Source organism: Corapipo altera, unplaced genomic scaffold, assembly GCF_003945725.1.
Source record: "Corapipo altera isolate COAL_440 unplaced genomic scaffold, ASM394572v1 0, whole genome shotgun sequence".
NCBI classification, from domain to species: Eukaryota; Metazoa; Chordata; class Aves; order Passeriformes; family Pipridae; genus Corapipo; species Corapipo altera.
In genome coordinates this window covers 88,106,825-88,123,105 of record NW_020884872.1, presented here as the reverse complement: position 1 = coordinate 88,123,105, position 16,281 = coordinate 88,106,825, and the positions used below count along the sequence as shown (strand labels likewise).

Below are 16,281 nucleotides of genomic sequence, written 5' to 3'. Positions count from 1 at the left end.
GGCAGTGGTTTCCTGCTGTCGTGTGGATTGCTAAATTCGTGTCTCTGCCCTGGAAGCAAGGCTCTTGTCAAGAAAGAATAATTAATCCAGAAACACGTGGTGCTCTGCTAGGAGGCCTTTTTTTAATTAAAATCAGATCTGATAAAGTCTACTGAGAAATTTGTGTCTCTGACAAAATTATGAAACACACGTCTGTGATTCAAGGCTGCGTGGTGGGGGAGCTCCGGCTAGGGCTCAGCCCCCATAAACCTGTGCACACCCATCTTACAGGGGGTGTCTTTTCCTCCTTGGCCTCTGAGAGCTGTGTTTTTCCCAGAAGAGTTATAAATTCAACAAGAAGAAGGACACCAGTTAAGATCTACTGCTATGCCTGTGTTGGTGGTATTTGGCCAACTTGGGGGACATTAACTCAGTTCGTTAGAACATGGTGGTGATTAAATGTCAAGGTCATGGCTTTGATCCCCGTATGGGCCATTCTGTTAAGAGGTGGACTTGATGATCCATGTGGGTCCCTTCCAACTCAGAATATTCTGTGATTCTGTGAGAAATGGTAGTCCCATGTCCAGGGTGTCAGCAAGGTACACTTGGGCTTAGAGGTGGTTGTCTTCACCCACAGTGTCTTGGTCCTGCCACTCAGATTCTTCAGAAAAGGACAGAGTGTTCCTGGTCAGACCCTACCCCATCTCATTCCTGCTCTGCCTGTCCTCCAGAGCTGGTGGGGAAGAATGTTTTCCTCGGTGAAGCCATACGAGAACCAGCGCTACGCCTCCCTGAAGAAGGAGTGTCAGCGGCGGAAGCAGCTCTTTGAGGACCCACTTTTCCCTGCCAATGACGACTCACTCTTCTACAAGTCAAGGATTCAGGGCATCCAGTGGAAGCGACCAAAAGTAAGTGCATCCATCCCCTTGCCCCTCAACACTGCTTTCTACCACCTCTGCTCTCAGGCATTCCTAAAAATGCACCGTGCATCCTTTGCCAATGCATCAAGCCCCAGTCAACATTTCTCCACAGCTGGGTTTGTTTGCCCAGACCTGATATGGTGAGCCTCTGGGGTGCCAGAGAGACCTGCCAAACTCAGGTCCAGGCTTTTCTGCCCACATTGAGGTCTAAGAGCAAAGGAGGCTTCTCGGTGACTCAGTTGCCACATGCATAAACCAGAGAGATGGTTTGCAGCCAGGTTGGTATTGGGTACTCCTGTGAAGGCTGGTGGGTCCAGCAAGACAAAGTGTTATCTCTGAATCACAGAATGATTTGCGTTGAAAGGTATCTTAAAAATCATCTAGTTCAAACCCTCCTGCCATGGGCAGGGATACCTTCCATTAGAATACTCTTGGTGGTCCATTTGGAAAGACAAAAGAAGATAAGCTTTGGGTAGGTGAGGTGGTTTGGGGGTCTTTGGGGAAGTGGGTGGTCATACCCATCCTTCCACTCATGTTCAAAACCCACATCCTCTGGAAAAAGCACTCTGCATCTCCTCCATGCTACTGTATCTATCATGGAGGCAGGTTGTGGGAGGCTGGGACTAAGATTGCCAGTCCCTTTTCTGTTATCCTCAGTGCCTGCCCAAAGGATGCAGATCAGGACTTAAGGACACTGTGGGGAATTTTTATGTCCTTGTATGGTATTCTCCTTGGGGTTGACAATGAGACCAGTGCTCTGACTGCCATGAAGTACAAGGAATCACAGGGAGCAACAATAACTGGTTGGGGAGTGGCAGTAGCCCAGCATCTAACACATCTGGGTTTCCTTCCTTGCCTGTGGGGAGAAGCAGCCCTCTCTGCCCAGCCCATGCTGTTCCACACACAGCTTGGTGGCATTTCAGCATTGTAGGGTTGCCTGAGCTGCCGTCATCATCTTCGCCCCCGCTGACAGCCTGGAAAATCAGCTGGCCTTCAGCAAGACAGAGCTGTGTCTGTCTGGGCCAGGGCAGTCTTGGGGGGGTGTGAACAGAAAGGCTTTGTGTGAAGGGAGGAATGGAGCTGAACTGACTCTTTCTATGTGGCCAGAGGGGCTGAGCCCCCCAGCATCCCACTGGACTCCTTGTGGAAGGAGATCTCACTTCCCTCTGCTCTGCCTTTGGCTCTTCCACACCAGCTCTGCCTGGTCACAGAGTTTGTGGGAAGCCCTGTGTGTGTTTTAGTTTATTCCCCTTGTCTGCTGGAGGAGAAAGATGCTCTGTGCACAGCTGGCTTCTGAAGTCAGGGCTCACCATGGTTTGGTCTCGCTGCGAGGAACATGAACATGCCTTGCACATCCCATTTACACAGCAGACAGGTGATGCCTCAGAATTTCTAAATAATTTTCTCTGGGACTAAAAGGTAGGGATGTATTTGTGACATGAATTGGTTTACATTCAGGGACACATACATTAGTTCACTCCTATGTGTAATGACAGATGGTTGGATCCAGTTGTAGAGGGTCAAACTTCGCTTGTCTTCTGCTGAGCATCTCAGAGCTTTTCTTTATCTGCTTTTCTGGCTTTCATCTCACTTGTAGCTCTTGGTCTTCAGTCAGGTATCGTCCTTTGCTGCCTTGCTCCGTAGAGCATGAGGTCTTTCCAAGAAAGCTTTATGGACCTTATGGTCTTCACCTGTAAGGTGTCGTGCTCACCTAGTCCAAACCCATCCCTGCTGAAGCACGGAATGAATTCGAGCTTTTTGCAACCACTCAGCTCTACAGTTTCATAGGATCATAGAACAGTTTGGGTAGGAAAGGACCCTTAAAGTTAAAGCAATCAGCAGAGGATGGTTGAGCAGGGGCTCTTTCTGGCATGGGCTGGCAGTGGGAACAGAGGCTGGTAGTGGATCCCACATGCCAGCAAGGTCCTGTGTGCATAACTAGACATGTAGGTGATCCCCATTTTGCTGCCTCTGCACCAGACAAAGGGAACTTTGCCAGTGATTTTGGCACCAGAAGGCATACATGCTGAGCAGTAGCAGACTCATTGATGATGCTCTTTGGTAGGATTGTTTGATCAGACCTGCCCAGCTGTCTTGACCACAAAATCACCATTAAAAAAAAAAGAAATTAAGCTCATACTGCTGAAGTTTCCCAGAAGCCTCTTTCTCTAAAGCATTTCTCCAGGTTTTTTCTCTCAGCTTTTCATCTCAGCAAAAGTAACTGAATTTCACAGGAGAACTGCTTTCTGCCAGCCAGACAATGCAAAGTGACATTTTTAGTTGCTGAACCCAATCGTACCTGAATTCATACTGGTTCTCTAAGGGAGAGAGCCCAGAAAAAAGTCCCAGCATCTTCTGCAGGAAAGCAAAATAGTACCTCTGGGTATCAGGAATCTTGATATCTCACCAATTTTCTGTCTGCAAGAAAGCTAGGAAGCACCATCAGCTTTTCCAATTTAATGCAGGATTCAGTAGGGTCCAAAATGTCCATGAAGTTCAAATCAACTGTTCTGCTTGTGTGCTAAGGGCACAATGCAGTTATTAAACTTCACTAAGTCCCTACAGCATCTGCTTTCTATTACAACCAGCAAATCTTCCTTTAGGCAATCATGGTAAATTCTTGTTCAGAAAAAAACAAGCAGTGATACTCCCTGCATTTGGCACACACTGTTTTGGGGATTTTCTGACCCAGAAATGGAGTCTCCAGTCCCAGGGAGACTGTCTGCAGGGAGAGGATGGTGTGTACACACTTTTATCTCTCAAGGCCATGGTCATAGCTTGTTTTGGAGAGTTTCAGCACAAACTGTCTGCTAAAACATAAGAGCTCATCGTGTCTCTGGCTTTGCTGTGAGAACAGAGTGGGTGGAGAGTGGAAATAAAAGCTGTCAGCTATTAAAAACAACCACTTGCTTTCTTGGAAAAGTTGTCACTTGTGATCTGTAGAAAGAAGTGAGACATAGGAGATAAGTTTTGCCCAGAGAAGTTGTGGCTGCCCCATCCCTGGAAGTGTTCAAGGTCGGGCTGGATGGGGCTTTGAGCAACCTGGTCTACTGGAAGGCGTCCCTGCCTACAACAGGGACATTGGAACTAGATGATCTTTAAGATCCTTTCCAACCCAAACCATTCTATGATTTTTCAGGCTTCCATGTGAAAAGTAATTGTAGTGAACTCACTGGGCTGCTGGGAATGTGCTTTGGCATAGGCAGGATGTCATTTCCATATACTTACATGGAACTAGTATGGATCTAAACAGTCCATCCCTTGTGTGTGCATCCCTTTCTTCCAAACCATCCTTCCCTCATCCTTTCTGCTCCTCCATGTACTCCCAAAGCCTGAGGCTGCTTTGGTGAAAAAAACCCAATAAACCAAAAAAACTCCCTATCTCTTCAGTGCTCTTCCTTTTGTTTGAGGTTTTCCTGGGTAGAGGGGAAAAGAGGAGGCTGAGGAACAGCTCTGATCCCTTCCCTGATCAGGCTGTTTTGCTTCAACTTCTTCCTGCGTCCGGCACTGCAGCCTTTCCTGGAATGGGCTCAGCCTTATTCTTTCCAGTGGGGTGTCCTCCCTCCCTCCCTGCTTTCTCTGGCCTCCAGCCCTGCTCTGGATGCCAGATCTTTGCAGAGGGAGCAGCTGTTTGAGCCCTCTAATCAGGTTTTGGCTTTGGTGGTTGTTTGCTGGACGTCTCCGTGATGCAACACAGTGAAGCCAGAAAGCTAATTACTGGGGTGTTTTGGAGGGAAGGAAGCCACAGTATCAGCCTGAGCTGGGAAGGGGGTCCCGAAGAGCCTTGTTTTAGTGAATCCACTTAAAAACAAGAGTGGCTGCTGGTTGCTGAGCCAAAACAGATTTTGGAGCTCACTAAGTCAGCATCAGCGGCTCCTTTTGGCAGCAGCACTCAGCTATTGCATTAGAAATGAAAAAGAGCTTTTTGGACTAAGCCCAAATCCCAACACCTTGCTTGAAACTCCTTTCCCTCGTGCTCTACCTGCTGCTATGGGAAGGAGAGGGAGATCTGTATTCAGGCAAGTAGTACCACTCCCAGTGGAAATCTCAACCTGATCCTCAAACTCAGAGTTTTACCTTCCCTGTTTGGGACAGGAATGCTGGCAGTGCACCGTTGGGAGCAGGAGGTTTGGTCTGTACATTGAGTCAGCTGGTCTGGGTGTTTGGAAGGTGGGTAAATAGAGAGGGGTGGCATGGATACGAGGAGATGGGGCTGGATGAGATGCACAATGGTGGCTGAAATAAGGGAGATCTGGAGCACCTGCTGTGTCTGCTGATCCCCTGTGGAAAAATCAGTGATGGTCTAAGGTGTGGAAGAGACTCATCCACCCAGTGGGAAAAGAGTTAATCTCTTCTAATCATCACTGTCCCAAACTCTCTCCTTGGATACAGGATGCTTCCAGTGTTGCCATGAGATTGGTACAGAGTTCATTTAGGGTCTTTAGTACCCCTGGGCCTTATCCAGGGCTTGTTTTCTCTCTGCATCAAGGAGGGACACTTGGTTCAGGTTCAGCCCATCAAGCTATGACCTACTGCTGGGACTGGTCACCAGCCAGGACAAATTTGGGCATCACTGTGCACCTGTGGGAAGCAACTGAAGCCTGGTGGGAGGCTTACCCCAGGCACAAGTGTGATGTTGAACCACACTTCTGCATGCCAGGGAGCAAGGTTGAATCTGGAGAAATTTGTTTCCTCTGTGTTCTGGGAGGCGGGTGGGCTGCTGTGTGCTGAGTGTATTCCTGTCCACAGCAGTGTGCTGCAGGACCTTGCAGAAGCACCTTATGGTCATCCCTAAGATGCTGAGTGGTTGTGACATGAGATCCCAAAAACACTTGGAGGGGACCAGGTGGGAACTCAGCATCAAGCTGTGCCAAAGATGCTGTAAAGAGAAGCTGTGACAAAGCACGAGGGTTTCCAGGCAGGCTGTTGTCACAGTGACTGGGTGGCTCAAGGTGAGGTGTGGTGATGGTTGAACCTGACCTGAATCTCTGCACTGTGAGTTCAAACCTGGCTGACTGTAACCACCAGAGAAACTCTTGGATGAAGTCTACACCCTCCCCTCTTCAGGGGAAGCGTTTTGCCCTCCATACCTGTTTCTCAGTATTTTTATCTGTCTCCAATATTTGCTTGTAAGCACCAGATTATCTCTGCAGGAATTAATTGTCAAGGGAAGTTGTCACTGATTAAAGAGCATAAAGGTGCATTCTTGCTAAAGGGTAATATTATTTTATCTGGATGAAGGCAGTGTCATTTGGAGGGGAAAACCTTAGAGTCAGCAGAGTTTTGGGGGAGACAGACAGCCCAGGTATTTTGGGGATGGTTGTGGGAAGCAGGAGGACTTAGGGCAGTAGGGCCATGTCATTTTCAGCCCTACTGTGACACTGGGGAGAGATGTTCTCAGTCACAGCCCTGGGGCTTTTTTACAGACAGACAAGAAGAATCTTTAGAAACCAAGAAAATAGGACTTTTTAATAGCCGTTTCCCTGCTGTCCTGGCATGTATCTGTCCTGACTTGTGTATAGGGCCTTTGTTAATTCATAGAATCACAGAATGGTTTGGGTTGGAAGGGATCTTAAATATCCTCTAGTCCCAACCCACACTGTCATGGGCATGGACATCTTCCACTAGACCAGTTTGCTCAGAGCCCCATCTAATCTGGCCTTGAACACTTCCAGGGATGGGGCAGCCACAGCTTCTCAGTGCAGCCTGTTCCAGTGCCTCACCACCATCACAATAAAGAATTTCTTCCTAATATCCAATCTAAATCTGTCCTCATTCAGCTTAAAGCCATTCCCCCTTATCCTATCATGCAGGATGCATTATGTCCATTGTATCCTGAATTAGATGCTGTTGTGTTTGGAGGAGGTGCTGCAGGAAGGGAGCGTATCTCTTAGCTCTACTTTTCTTTACTTTATTAAGCACTTAGCTCTTTTTGCTTGCTGAATGAGGATTATACAATCAATCCCCATGAGGATTTCCTGGAAGGGGAAAGGAGTCAATGAACTAATTCACTAAAAGCAGGACCAGCACTTCCCTGCCCTCAAGTTTCTGCATTAAAAGGTCTTTTCCCCAGAGGATAGTACAGGCTGGGAAGCTGGCAAAAACACAATAGTAAAGATAATGGGGAAGACAGAGGATAAGTTCTTGCACTTCTTTGCTCTGAGAGCTCACTTGAAGCTCACCGTGGAGGCAATTAAACTGGCAATGGTCATTGGGTGCAAAAACCTTCTGGTGTCCCATTTGGAGGTTTTCCAGCAGAAAGACTAAAATACTAACCTCTGCACTCCAGGGATGTCTTTGCTCAGCTTTTTGCAGTGCCTTGGCCTGTCTCAGTTTTGGTCCTGCCCAAAAAATGCTTGGGGTTAGCATTGATGCTGGGGCTCCTCTGTGCTGCTGGATTGACTGAGGGATCATCTCCTCTGAATAATCTTTCATCTGTCTGTGGTCCATCACAGGAGTTGAAATCCTTCCAGATTTTTGCATTTCTCAGCTTAAGAATTTATAAGCCACTTGCCTGTTAATTTATCTGCTGTTTTCAGTAAAACTGGAGCTGATTGCCAGTCTGGTTGCTCCTTGCCAGGAAGGGATTTGGTCATCATTTAATGCAATCTCGGAATTGACCTTGTTTTTACATTTTTAAGCCATTTGTAGACTCCTCCCCATCCCTCAAGATGAACAAGAAATTTATTGTTATTATTTTTCTTATTTTAAAGGGTCTCTACTCTCATTAGATGTGCTGCTGACCCCTGGCTGCATTCCAGCAGGACTTGGTGGATCCTCCCAGGGCCACGGCCCCATAATGCCAGGCAAACACACTCTCCCCTTAGTCCCAGTGAAGACAGGGGTTGATAAGCTGCCCGACATTGAGTGTGGCTCATTGCAGCCTTTGATAAGAAATTGCCAGCCAGTCTGCTCTGTCCTTGGCATCAGAAGGGCATGGCCTTAAAAGCAAAAGCAACAGTAAACAGAATCTAACATAGATTAGATTCATTGTGTGCTTCTAAGTGCAACTGCGTGTCATTGTCAAGAAATTACTGTATTGGTAATGGGGAAGAGCAGAACAATAGCAGAGGGTGTTACAGAAAGGAGCCCATAGGATCCATCCACTGCCTTCTGAGCTCCTTGGGAGGGAATGGTGCAAATCCTCCCAGAATGGGCTCTGGGGTGCTGGAGGGGCACATTCTACAGGCAGAGCTAGTTATCATGGAATCACAGAATCGTTTGCTTTCAAGATCCCCTCAGTCCAACTTCTCTGCTGTGGGCAGAGACACCTTCCACTAGACCTGGTTGCTCAATGTTAAGGAAACTTTCCTGTCTGACTATCCAGCAGCCACTCTGTCAGTCACACTTGAAACACCTGAGCTGGGACTGAAATCCTTTCTTAGCGGGTGGCTATAATGAGCCAACGGGTGCCCTGCTTGACTCCCTGCATTCACCACACTCACACAGTCAGACCAGGTTTCCTTACTGCCTCCACTGCAGGTTTCCCGTAGCAGAGACTATCTCAGACATCTGGATCCTTAAAATAATTTAATCATGGTGCAGTAATAGAATAATGCCTCAAGGTGGGTGCCTCCAAGGAGGTACCCTGAACAAAGGAAACCCTGTGTTTTTATACCCTCACAGTCTAAGGGGTTGAAAGTCTGGAGTCCTTGGCTCCTGCCCTTTCATCTGTCTGGGCTGCAGGTCCCCGGGCCCTTTGTTATGCACAAAGTCAGCTGTTCACCTCTGATAACCGCCTAGAGCTCAACCTGTACCTTGCACTGCAGCTGCACCCTGAGCTACTGCACTGACTGTATTCCTCAAGACTCAAAGCCCTATCAAACCTGGCCTGGGGATGAGGCATCCCCCGTAACCTGTGCCAGTGCATCACCACCTTTGCAGGAAAGAGCTTCTTTCTAGTATCAAACCTAAACCTGATCTCTTTAAGTTTAAAGCCATTCCCCCTTGTCCTGTCACTCCACACCCTTGTAAAAGTCTGTCTCCATCTCTCTTGGATCTTCTTTAGGCACTGGAAGGAGCTCTAAGGTCTCCCCAGAACCTTCTCTTCTCCAGGCTGAACAACCCCAGCTCTCTCAGTCTATCTCCATAGCAAAGGTGCTCCAGCCCTCTGATCATCTTTATGTTCTGGACTTGCTCCATCAAGTCCATGTCCTTCTTACGTTAGTGGCCCCAGAGCTCAACTGACACCCTGGATCAGCCAAAGCTTTTAATCTTGGTGTGAGCTGGGAGTTTCTGCACTACCTATGAACTCTAATTTTTGGGCTCTGAGAGAGGATGGGATTTTGGGGTGATTTGCCTGTGTTAAGGGCAAGCTCAGTCCTGCTGGAGGAAGTGTCTTTTGCCCATGCCCTTGCAGAGACTCCATCAGGCATGGTGCTGCCTCTTGCAGAAGGAAAATAAAACATGAAGTGCATGTAAAACTGAGGGCCGAGTCCAGCTGCTGCAAGAAGGGGTTAAAGAAAAAAGCAAATAGGAGGAAGTGCTGGTGGGAGAATGACAGCCGGACTGACCCTGCCTGTGGAGCAGAAATGGAGCCATTTCCTTGGTCTGTCAAATCTGAAACCAGAAGGAACACTTCACCATGCATTGTCTGATTTCTGTGTAACGAGTTCACAGCACTTCCTTGAATTAACTCCCCATTGAACTAAACTTGACTTGCTTCCTCTAAGCATGATCTAGTTTTGTTTTTCCAGGAGAGGAAAATCCACTGTGGCTATGGATCACTTGCTCTAAAGTCCAGTCCCCACCTTAGGATTTGCAATTTTTTGGGGGGGATTGAATTACTTAGCTTCAACATACACCCCTTGAAACTTTGGGCATACTCTCTTGCCTCTGTATTTCCAATCTCTTTAAATGTATCTAGTTGGAGATGTCCCTGCTCATTTCAGGGTGATTGGACTAGATGATCTTTAAAAGTCCTTTCCAACTCAATTTTTTTCTGTGATTCTATTATTCTCTATAGTAACCCTGCAATGCACATGTGGTTGGGGCAGAGGGATACCTACACCTGTAGAGAAACAGGTGCCACTTCTCTCTCCATCACCTTTCCTTCTTGCCTTGCTCAGCACAGCCTGGACTCCTGTCCAGTCCAGGAGTATCAATGGGTTGACTGTGGATGAATAAATGCAGTGAGCGTCTGTCTTTGCAAACACCCCAGGGCTTGTCCTTCTCTTGCTGCCAAACAACTTGACACCATCTGAATTATTTGTACAGAACATTAAAATTCTCTAAGTCGTCCCTTTTTTAAATAAAACCCCCAATGCAATTTGGCAGTGAGCAGAATGGCATTGTTTCTCCTCTGATATATATGATATATACACAGAGACTGTGCAAATACTGCCCCAAAAGCCCTGCAAAGATTACAAACCTGTTTAGAGGCAGACTGAAATGTGCCGAGCAGGGGAGCACGGTAAGGTGGGATTTCTGTCCTAAGTGAAGGTACTTAACCCAATGCAATCATTTAGACCTGTGTTTGCTCAAACACTGTGTGATGGGGGAATTAATTCCTCGGGATGGTGCTGCCCTGCTCAACTGTACTACCCATGCTCATGGCCGTCTGTCCCCAGCGTGCATCCTGTCCCGCTGCCGTGTGCAGTTGTAGGGACACAGGGCTGAGCTCCCTGCTCTGCCCCAAGCACCCCTATGGACAAGACAGTCTTGAACTGGGGCACTGGAAGAAGTGGAGGGAAGTGCAAAGCATCCTTGAGAAAGGACAGAACTTCGAGTTGTTGGCACTGCCCTGGCACCCAGCACAGGTGCTTGGTAGTTGAGCTCGCTAGGACCAAACCTGCACAGCACAGGGCCAAGCTGTGTGATCTGTTGACCCCTTTACATCCTCATCTGGATGTTTATGTCCTATGAAAACCCACCAACATGTTCCTTTCAGACTGTCCTTTGTCATAGAAAGTACAGGCAAAACAAGCACCCCAGGGTGGTGCTCTCACAGGAGTTTGCCAAGAGCTCTGGCTTCACCCTCCTTTTGGGTCTGGATTCCTAGGTGCCCCAGAGGACATTGGTGCTTCAGCCACTGTTACCAGGCCCTGGGGGACAGGGAGAAGCCAGCATGACTCCTTGAGGCTGGTGGTGGCTTGCTCAGATTCTCACAAAAGGAAATCAGGTCAGCAAGGGTGAGCTGAAGCATCTGTCCCATTTGGGTGATAGAATCATAGAATCGTTTAGGTTGGAAAAGTCCTCTAGGATCATCAAGTCCAACGATTAACCTAACACTGCCAGGTCTACCCCTAAGCCATGTCTCCAAGTGCCCCATCTACATGTCTTTTGAATTCTTCCAGGGATGGGGACTCCACCACTTCCCTGGGCACCCTTTGGGGGGAAAAAATTTTCATAATAGTCAATCTACACCTCCCCCAGTGCATCCTGAAGCAATTTCCTCTTTTCCTATCACTTGTTACTTGGGAGAAGAGACCAACCCCCACCTGGCTACAACCTCCTTGCAGGTAGTTGCAGAGAGTGGTAAGGTCCCCCTGAGCTTGCTTTTCTCCAGGCTGAACACCCTGAGCTTCCTCAGCTGCTCCTCATCTGGCCTGTGCTCCAGACCATTCGCCAGCTCTGTTGCCTTTCTCTGGGCACACTCCAGCACCTCAGTGTCTGTGTCCTAGTGAAGGGCCTGGATAGCTGGGGCCAGCAGGAGCTGTGTTGACCAACAAGGCAAGAAACTGCAGCTCGGAAGGTGGTCTGTGTGTTCACAGAGAGACAAAACAAGGCATCCCACATCTTTAATATTTCTGGGTCTTAGGGAAGAAACCACTGCTCGGTGATGCATTCCTCGCAGTTCCCCACCAACAAGGAAAAGGGTGAACAAAAAACCTTAATGGAGAATGATCATGGATGTTTCAATATTGACTGTGATCTGCTGCAAATGCTACTGACAGAGTTACATAGGAATTAATGTCCCTTCTCCCAGTTAACAGAAGATCATGACTCCACATTTTTAGAGGGTGGTTTTCTCATAAAGAGGTTTCTCTGTTTGTAAGGCTACACCCAGTGTACGAATAACCAGAATAGGCGTGGGTTGGAAGGCACTTCTTTAAATGGCTTAAACTCATGATAACCTCATTCTTCATCATCATTGCATAGTCAGGGATTAATTTAGATTGTGGTGGGGTCAAGTCCTGTTCTTAGAGGGAGGTGCTGCTCTGCTCTGAATGTGACACAATCACAAACCAAAGGGTAGTTCCTCATCCTGGGACAGTATGGCTCAAAGGGGTGTGGGAGGTGTCCCCGTGAAAAAGTGGTTAGGAGGTTTTGATCTGAGTGGCACAGTGGAGTGTGGAGGTAGTTTTCCTTTGCAGCTTCATTTTCTTTCTTTTCCCATCAATAACTTGACTCTTATGATAATTAAAAACAAACAAACAAAACCAACAAAATACTCCTGTACAATTAAGATTCCTAAATCCTGTTTTAGAAGATTATCTTTCAGTGAATCACAGGATTTGGGATTCAGGCAGGGCAGTATTCAGCTGCTAAATTATATTACTTGGAGGCAGATATGGTGCAGCTGAGCTCATGGCCACATAAGCTTGCTCCAGGATTTCATATTAGTTCTATGGTGAACGGGTGGGTTTGGACCATTCCTTCCAAAATACCGGGGTTTCTCACAGCAGGGCTTACTTGAATAGGTTCCTCCCTTTCCACCAGTACATACCCACCAGCATGTCATTCAGGGTGAGGACTGATGGCTCAAAACTGGTACAACATGGGGAACATCCTCATGGCTCATGCCTGTGGGTCATGGTTGCTCACTTGTACCGACATGACTGAACCTCCAAGTTTGGGGCCCGGTGCATATAGTTTCAAGCCAAAGCAGTTCCTCTGGTTGATGTTAAACCCCACAACTAGAAGCATTGCAGCAACTGAGAGCACAGTAGGCCACGGTGAGAGGACAGGCTTTGGAGCATGGGTGTATTTTTAGCCCACGATGCTGCCAAACCAGGGTTGTTCTTCCCCCTGCAAGTCGTTAGCACTGTCCCAAGGGAGGCTGTTCAAAGGAGACCTGTAGGAGAGCTCAAGACTGGGATATGATGGAGAGTGGCGGGACTTGGGAGAAGGTGGCCAGCCACACTGTGGTGAATCAAAGAGGTTTGTCATAGGGTGTTAAAGTTAAAACAGCCATGGAAGCTTATTTTTTTTCTCCTCCTCCACCTCTCTGGTGTAGCTCACTAAAGTCCATGCCTACATGGCATTTAAGGGAAGGAGATCCACATGGAGCCATCTCTGAAAGCTGCATTTGCTCAGTGTCCTCTCCACTTCTCAAGTCTGTAGTTGTGTGACTCGTAAGGGTCAGGCTGGCTCAGGGGATGCAGCATGAAAAGGAGCCAGGTGACATCATTTCTAAAGGAAGGATGGCTCATGTGGTGACCAGGCTGCTGGGACTTGAGGCCAAGAGGGACTACTTCTGCTTCTGGATGGGGTAACCTTTGGCACATCATCTCAATGCTGTGAGCATCCCACACTCTGGTTTGTTAGTGAGGCATTTGAAGACTTTCCTGCTTTGGCGCTGAGATCTGCAGGTCTCAGAGCTTTTGGGATTCAGGGAGTAATTTTTTTCTTAGTGGCTCTGCAACCCGACACATAAAAACTACTCACTGTGGGAGAGGTGGTCGGGGGAGAGCTGTGTCTGGATGTGTGGTGATGCTAAAAGCCAGGCTCTGTTAGCCTCTGCATCAGTCTTGGCTGGACAGGGACTGAAGAAGTCCTGGCTGAGCAATGGTGAGTGCATTACTTGAGCGTGTGTGTGGGAGGAACAGGAATGGTGGGTCTGGGATCTCTGCACTTGTGTCAGTTTCCTTCCTATCCCTCTCCATCTGCTCATGGGGAGGTGCAGTACTCTCACAGCACCTTGTGTCTTTCCACCTCTCACTGCTTTATCTGAGACCTCTTCAGTAACCTTTGTACTTTGGATACCCGGAAGATAAAACTGCAGAGAGACTTGTCAACATCCTGCAGATTGACCTTTAGATCTCGTTTGCCACCATTCCTGCTCTTCCTGGTGCCAAAACAAATGGCACGGCATGATGCTGTGGTATACAAGATGAATCAAGTTGTTTGTGGGAGTGTGGTTTTTTGATGCCTTCCTTTACAAGCAAGTCCTGTTTGCTGTGGGTGGAGTGTCCCCCTGTGCACGGCATGGAAACTGATAACAATACAAATGTGTGTACACTGAGATACTGTGGGTGGATTAACATTAGGGATGCCTGACTGAGGCAGTACAAACCCCCACAAAGAGTTCTGTAGGGTGTAGATATTCCCAACCAAACCTACCCTTTCACATGTGTGAAGCTGAGCTACCAAAGATATAATTTTTAGTAGAGTCTGTAGCAACAGGACAAGCGAAATGGTTTTAAGCTGAAAAAGGATGGATTCATAATAGATATAAGGACACAATTTTTTACAGTGAGGGTGGTGAGACACTGTCACAGGTTTCCCAGAGATGTTGTGGCTACTGCATCCTTGTAAGTTTTCAGGGCCAGGCTGGATGGGGCTCTGAGCAATTTGGTCTAGTAGAAGGTTCCTGCCCATGGCAGAGGGGGTCGGAACTAGATGATCTTCAAGGTCCCTTTCAACCCAAGCCCTTCCATGATTCTGTGATTCTGTAATAATCCCTCTGAAAACACAGACCTCCTGGTATTTGAGACTCACCCCATTTCCCTTCCCTCTGTCACTCTGGTGCAAATTTTTTTAATTCCTCTTTTTACAAAATAACCTCCCAGTTCAGGTACCTGCAGCAGGGCAGCATGGGGACCTTTGTGTCAACTGTGTCATCGTTACTCGCCATGCTTGGGTGCTTCTTGCTGTCTTGTCTGTGTGAGTGCATTTAAGACAGGATCCTCTCAGTTCCCTGTTGCCTGGGAGGGAGGAAGCACAGCCATGCTAATAGATTATTTTGCTGATTTTGCAAGTCTAAGTGAAGGCATTGTTCTGAAACAGCCAGGCTCTGCAATGCAATTAGACTAGTCTGCTCCTTGCAAAATCTTGTTAGCAAAAAATGGTCCTGGCATGCAGCAGATGTTGTATCTCCCATGGTTATTCCTCCTTCATAGTTTTTTCTCTCCCCACAGCTGGCTTGACGCGATCCAGATCCCCAATGAATCTAAATCTCAGAAACCTGAACTGGGAAACATTTATGATAAGACAGTCACCAATTATAATGCCAATTAGAGGGTGATTTTCTTCTTACTAGTCTGTGTGGAATTGGTCTAGCTGGAGAAGATAAGAAAGATATTTTCTGATTTAAATGCATTTGCAAGAAAATTGTGTGCATTGGGGAGAGCAAAGGGAAATCCCATGTGCTTTTTGGTGGGAAGCAAAATTACACCAGCAAGTGCTGGTGTAAGTCCCTGAACCTGCAGGGAACAGACTGGCCTGATCTGAGCTCCCATAAGCCAGACCTCTGCAATCAGCCTCTCATCGACAGGGACCTCAAAGTCCTCTCCCAGCCCTGATTTCCACCTCTGTCCCACATCCCTTGCAGAAGGAAGGATATGAATCATCAGATCTTTGAATCACTATTTTGGCCCTCCCTGTGTTATCAGGCTGTATGTTTCCGTAGAACCATCCGCACAGGCTTTCTCTAAGTTGTATTTTGCTGCCTGGAGCACAGCAGCCATTTCAGCAGGCACTTTTAGGGAGGGCAGATCATCTCTGATGGTGCTTAGGAGTAACCATCCCTGGAAACATTCAAAAAACATGTGGATATGGCACTTGGGGACGTGGTCTAGTGGTGAACATGGAAGTGCTGGGTTAATGGTTGAACTTGACGATCTTAGAGGTCACTTCAACGTAAATTATTCTATTATTCTTGGGATTCTCTAAGACAGGTTCTCCCGGAGGGCAAAGAGACATAAATGACTCTCTTGGCCAAGGAAGAGTTAAGAGCAACACATCAAAGCCATAGCCTCCCTGCAGCCATAGCTTTTTGGCTTTCCCTGCACTGTTCCTTGCTGTTCTCCATCTGTGTCCAGACTGGGAGCAGCCAGGACACAGAATCTGGCTGTAATGAGATGAAGGAATGGGATGGACCCACTGTTTGGTGAAGCCTCAAGTGCCACGAGGCAGTTTGAGCTGGGTCTGTGGTGGCTGATGCTCGAACCCAAAAGGCCCCCAGGGTGTGTGTGGGTGCGCATGTGGGTGTGCTGCCCTCTTCTCTCAGGGTCGTGGTGCTGGGAGGATGACGTGATGTTTGTTTTTTGGACAAGTGCCCACCTGGGTAAATGTTATTGCTCACCTGGTTTCTGTCTGTTGCGTGGGAGGGAGGGGAGGAAGCCATGGTCATGACCTTCTCTGATCAGAGCATCTCTGCTTCTGTCCTCCCTCTGCACGTAAAAACCCCAGGCCCTGCAATTGCATCGAGCTGCAGAAC

General features: G+C 47.7%; 1 protein-coding gene across 2 annotated transcripts in view; it reads left to right on the top strand.

Moving 5' to 3' along the window:
* Positions 1-16,281, top strand: part of CAPN5 (calpain 5) — a 57,907-nt gene that overhangs the window by 16,195 nt on the left and 25,431 nt on the right. Inside the window, exon 2 of one of the 2 annotated variants that reach the window (XM_027669321.1) lies at positions 711-887. In XM_027669321.1, the coding sequence (XP_027525122.1) occupies positions 726-887 (162 nt within the window). In that variant the 5' untranslated portion in view covers positions 711-725. Of the gene's footprint in view, positions 1-616; positions 888-16,281 lie in introns of both variants that reach the window. The other variant, XM_027669394.1, reaches the window with a different exon arrangement.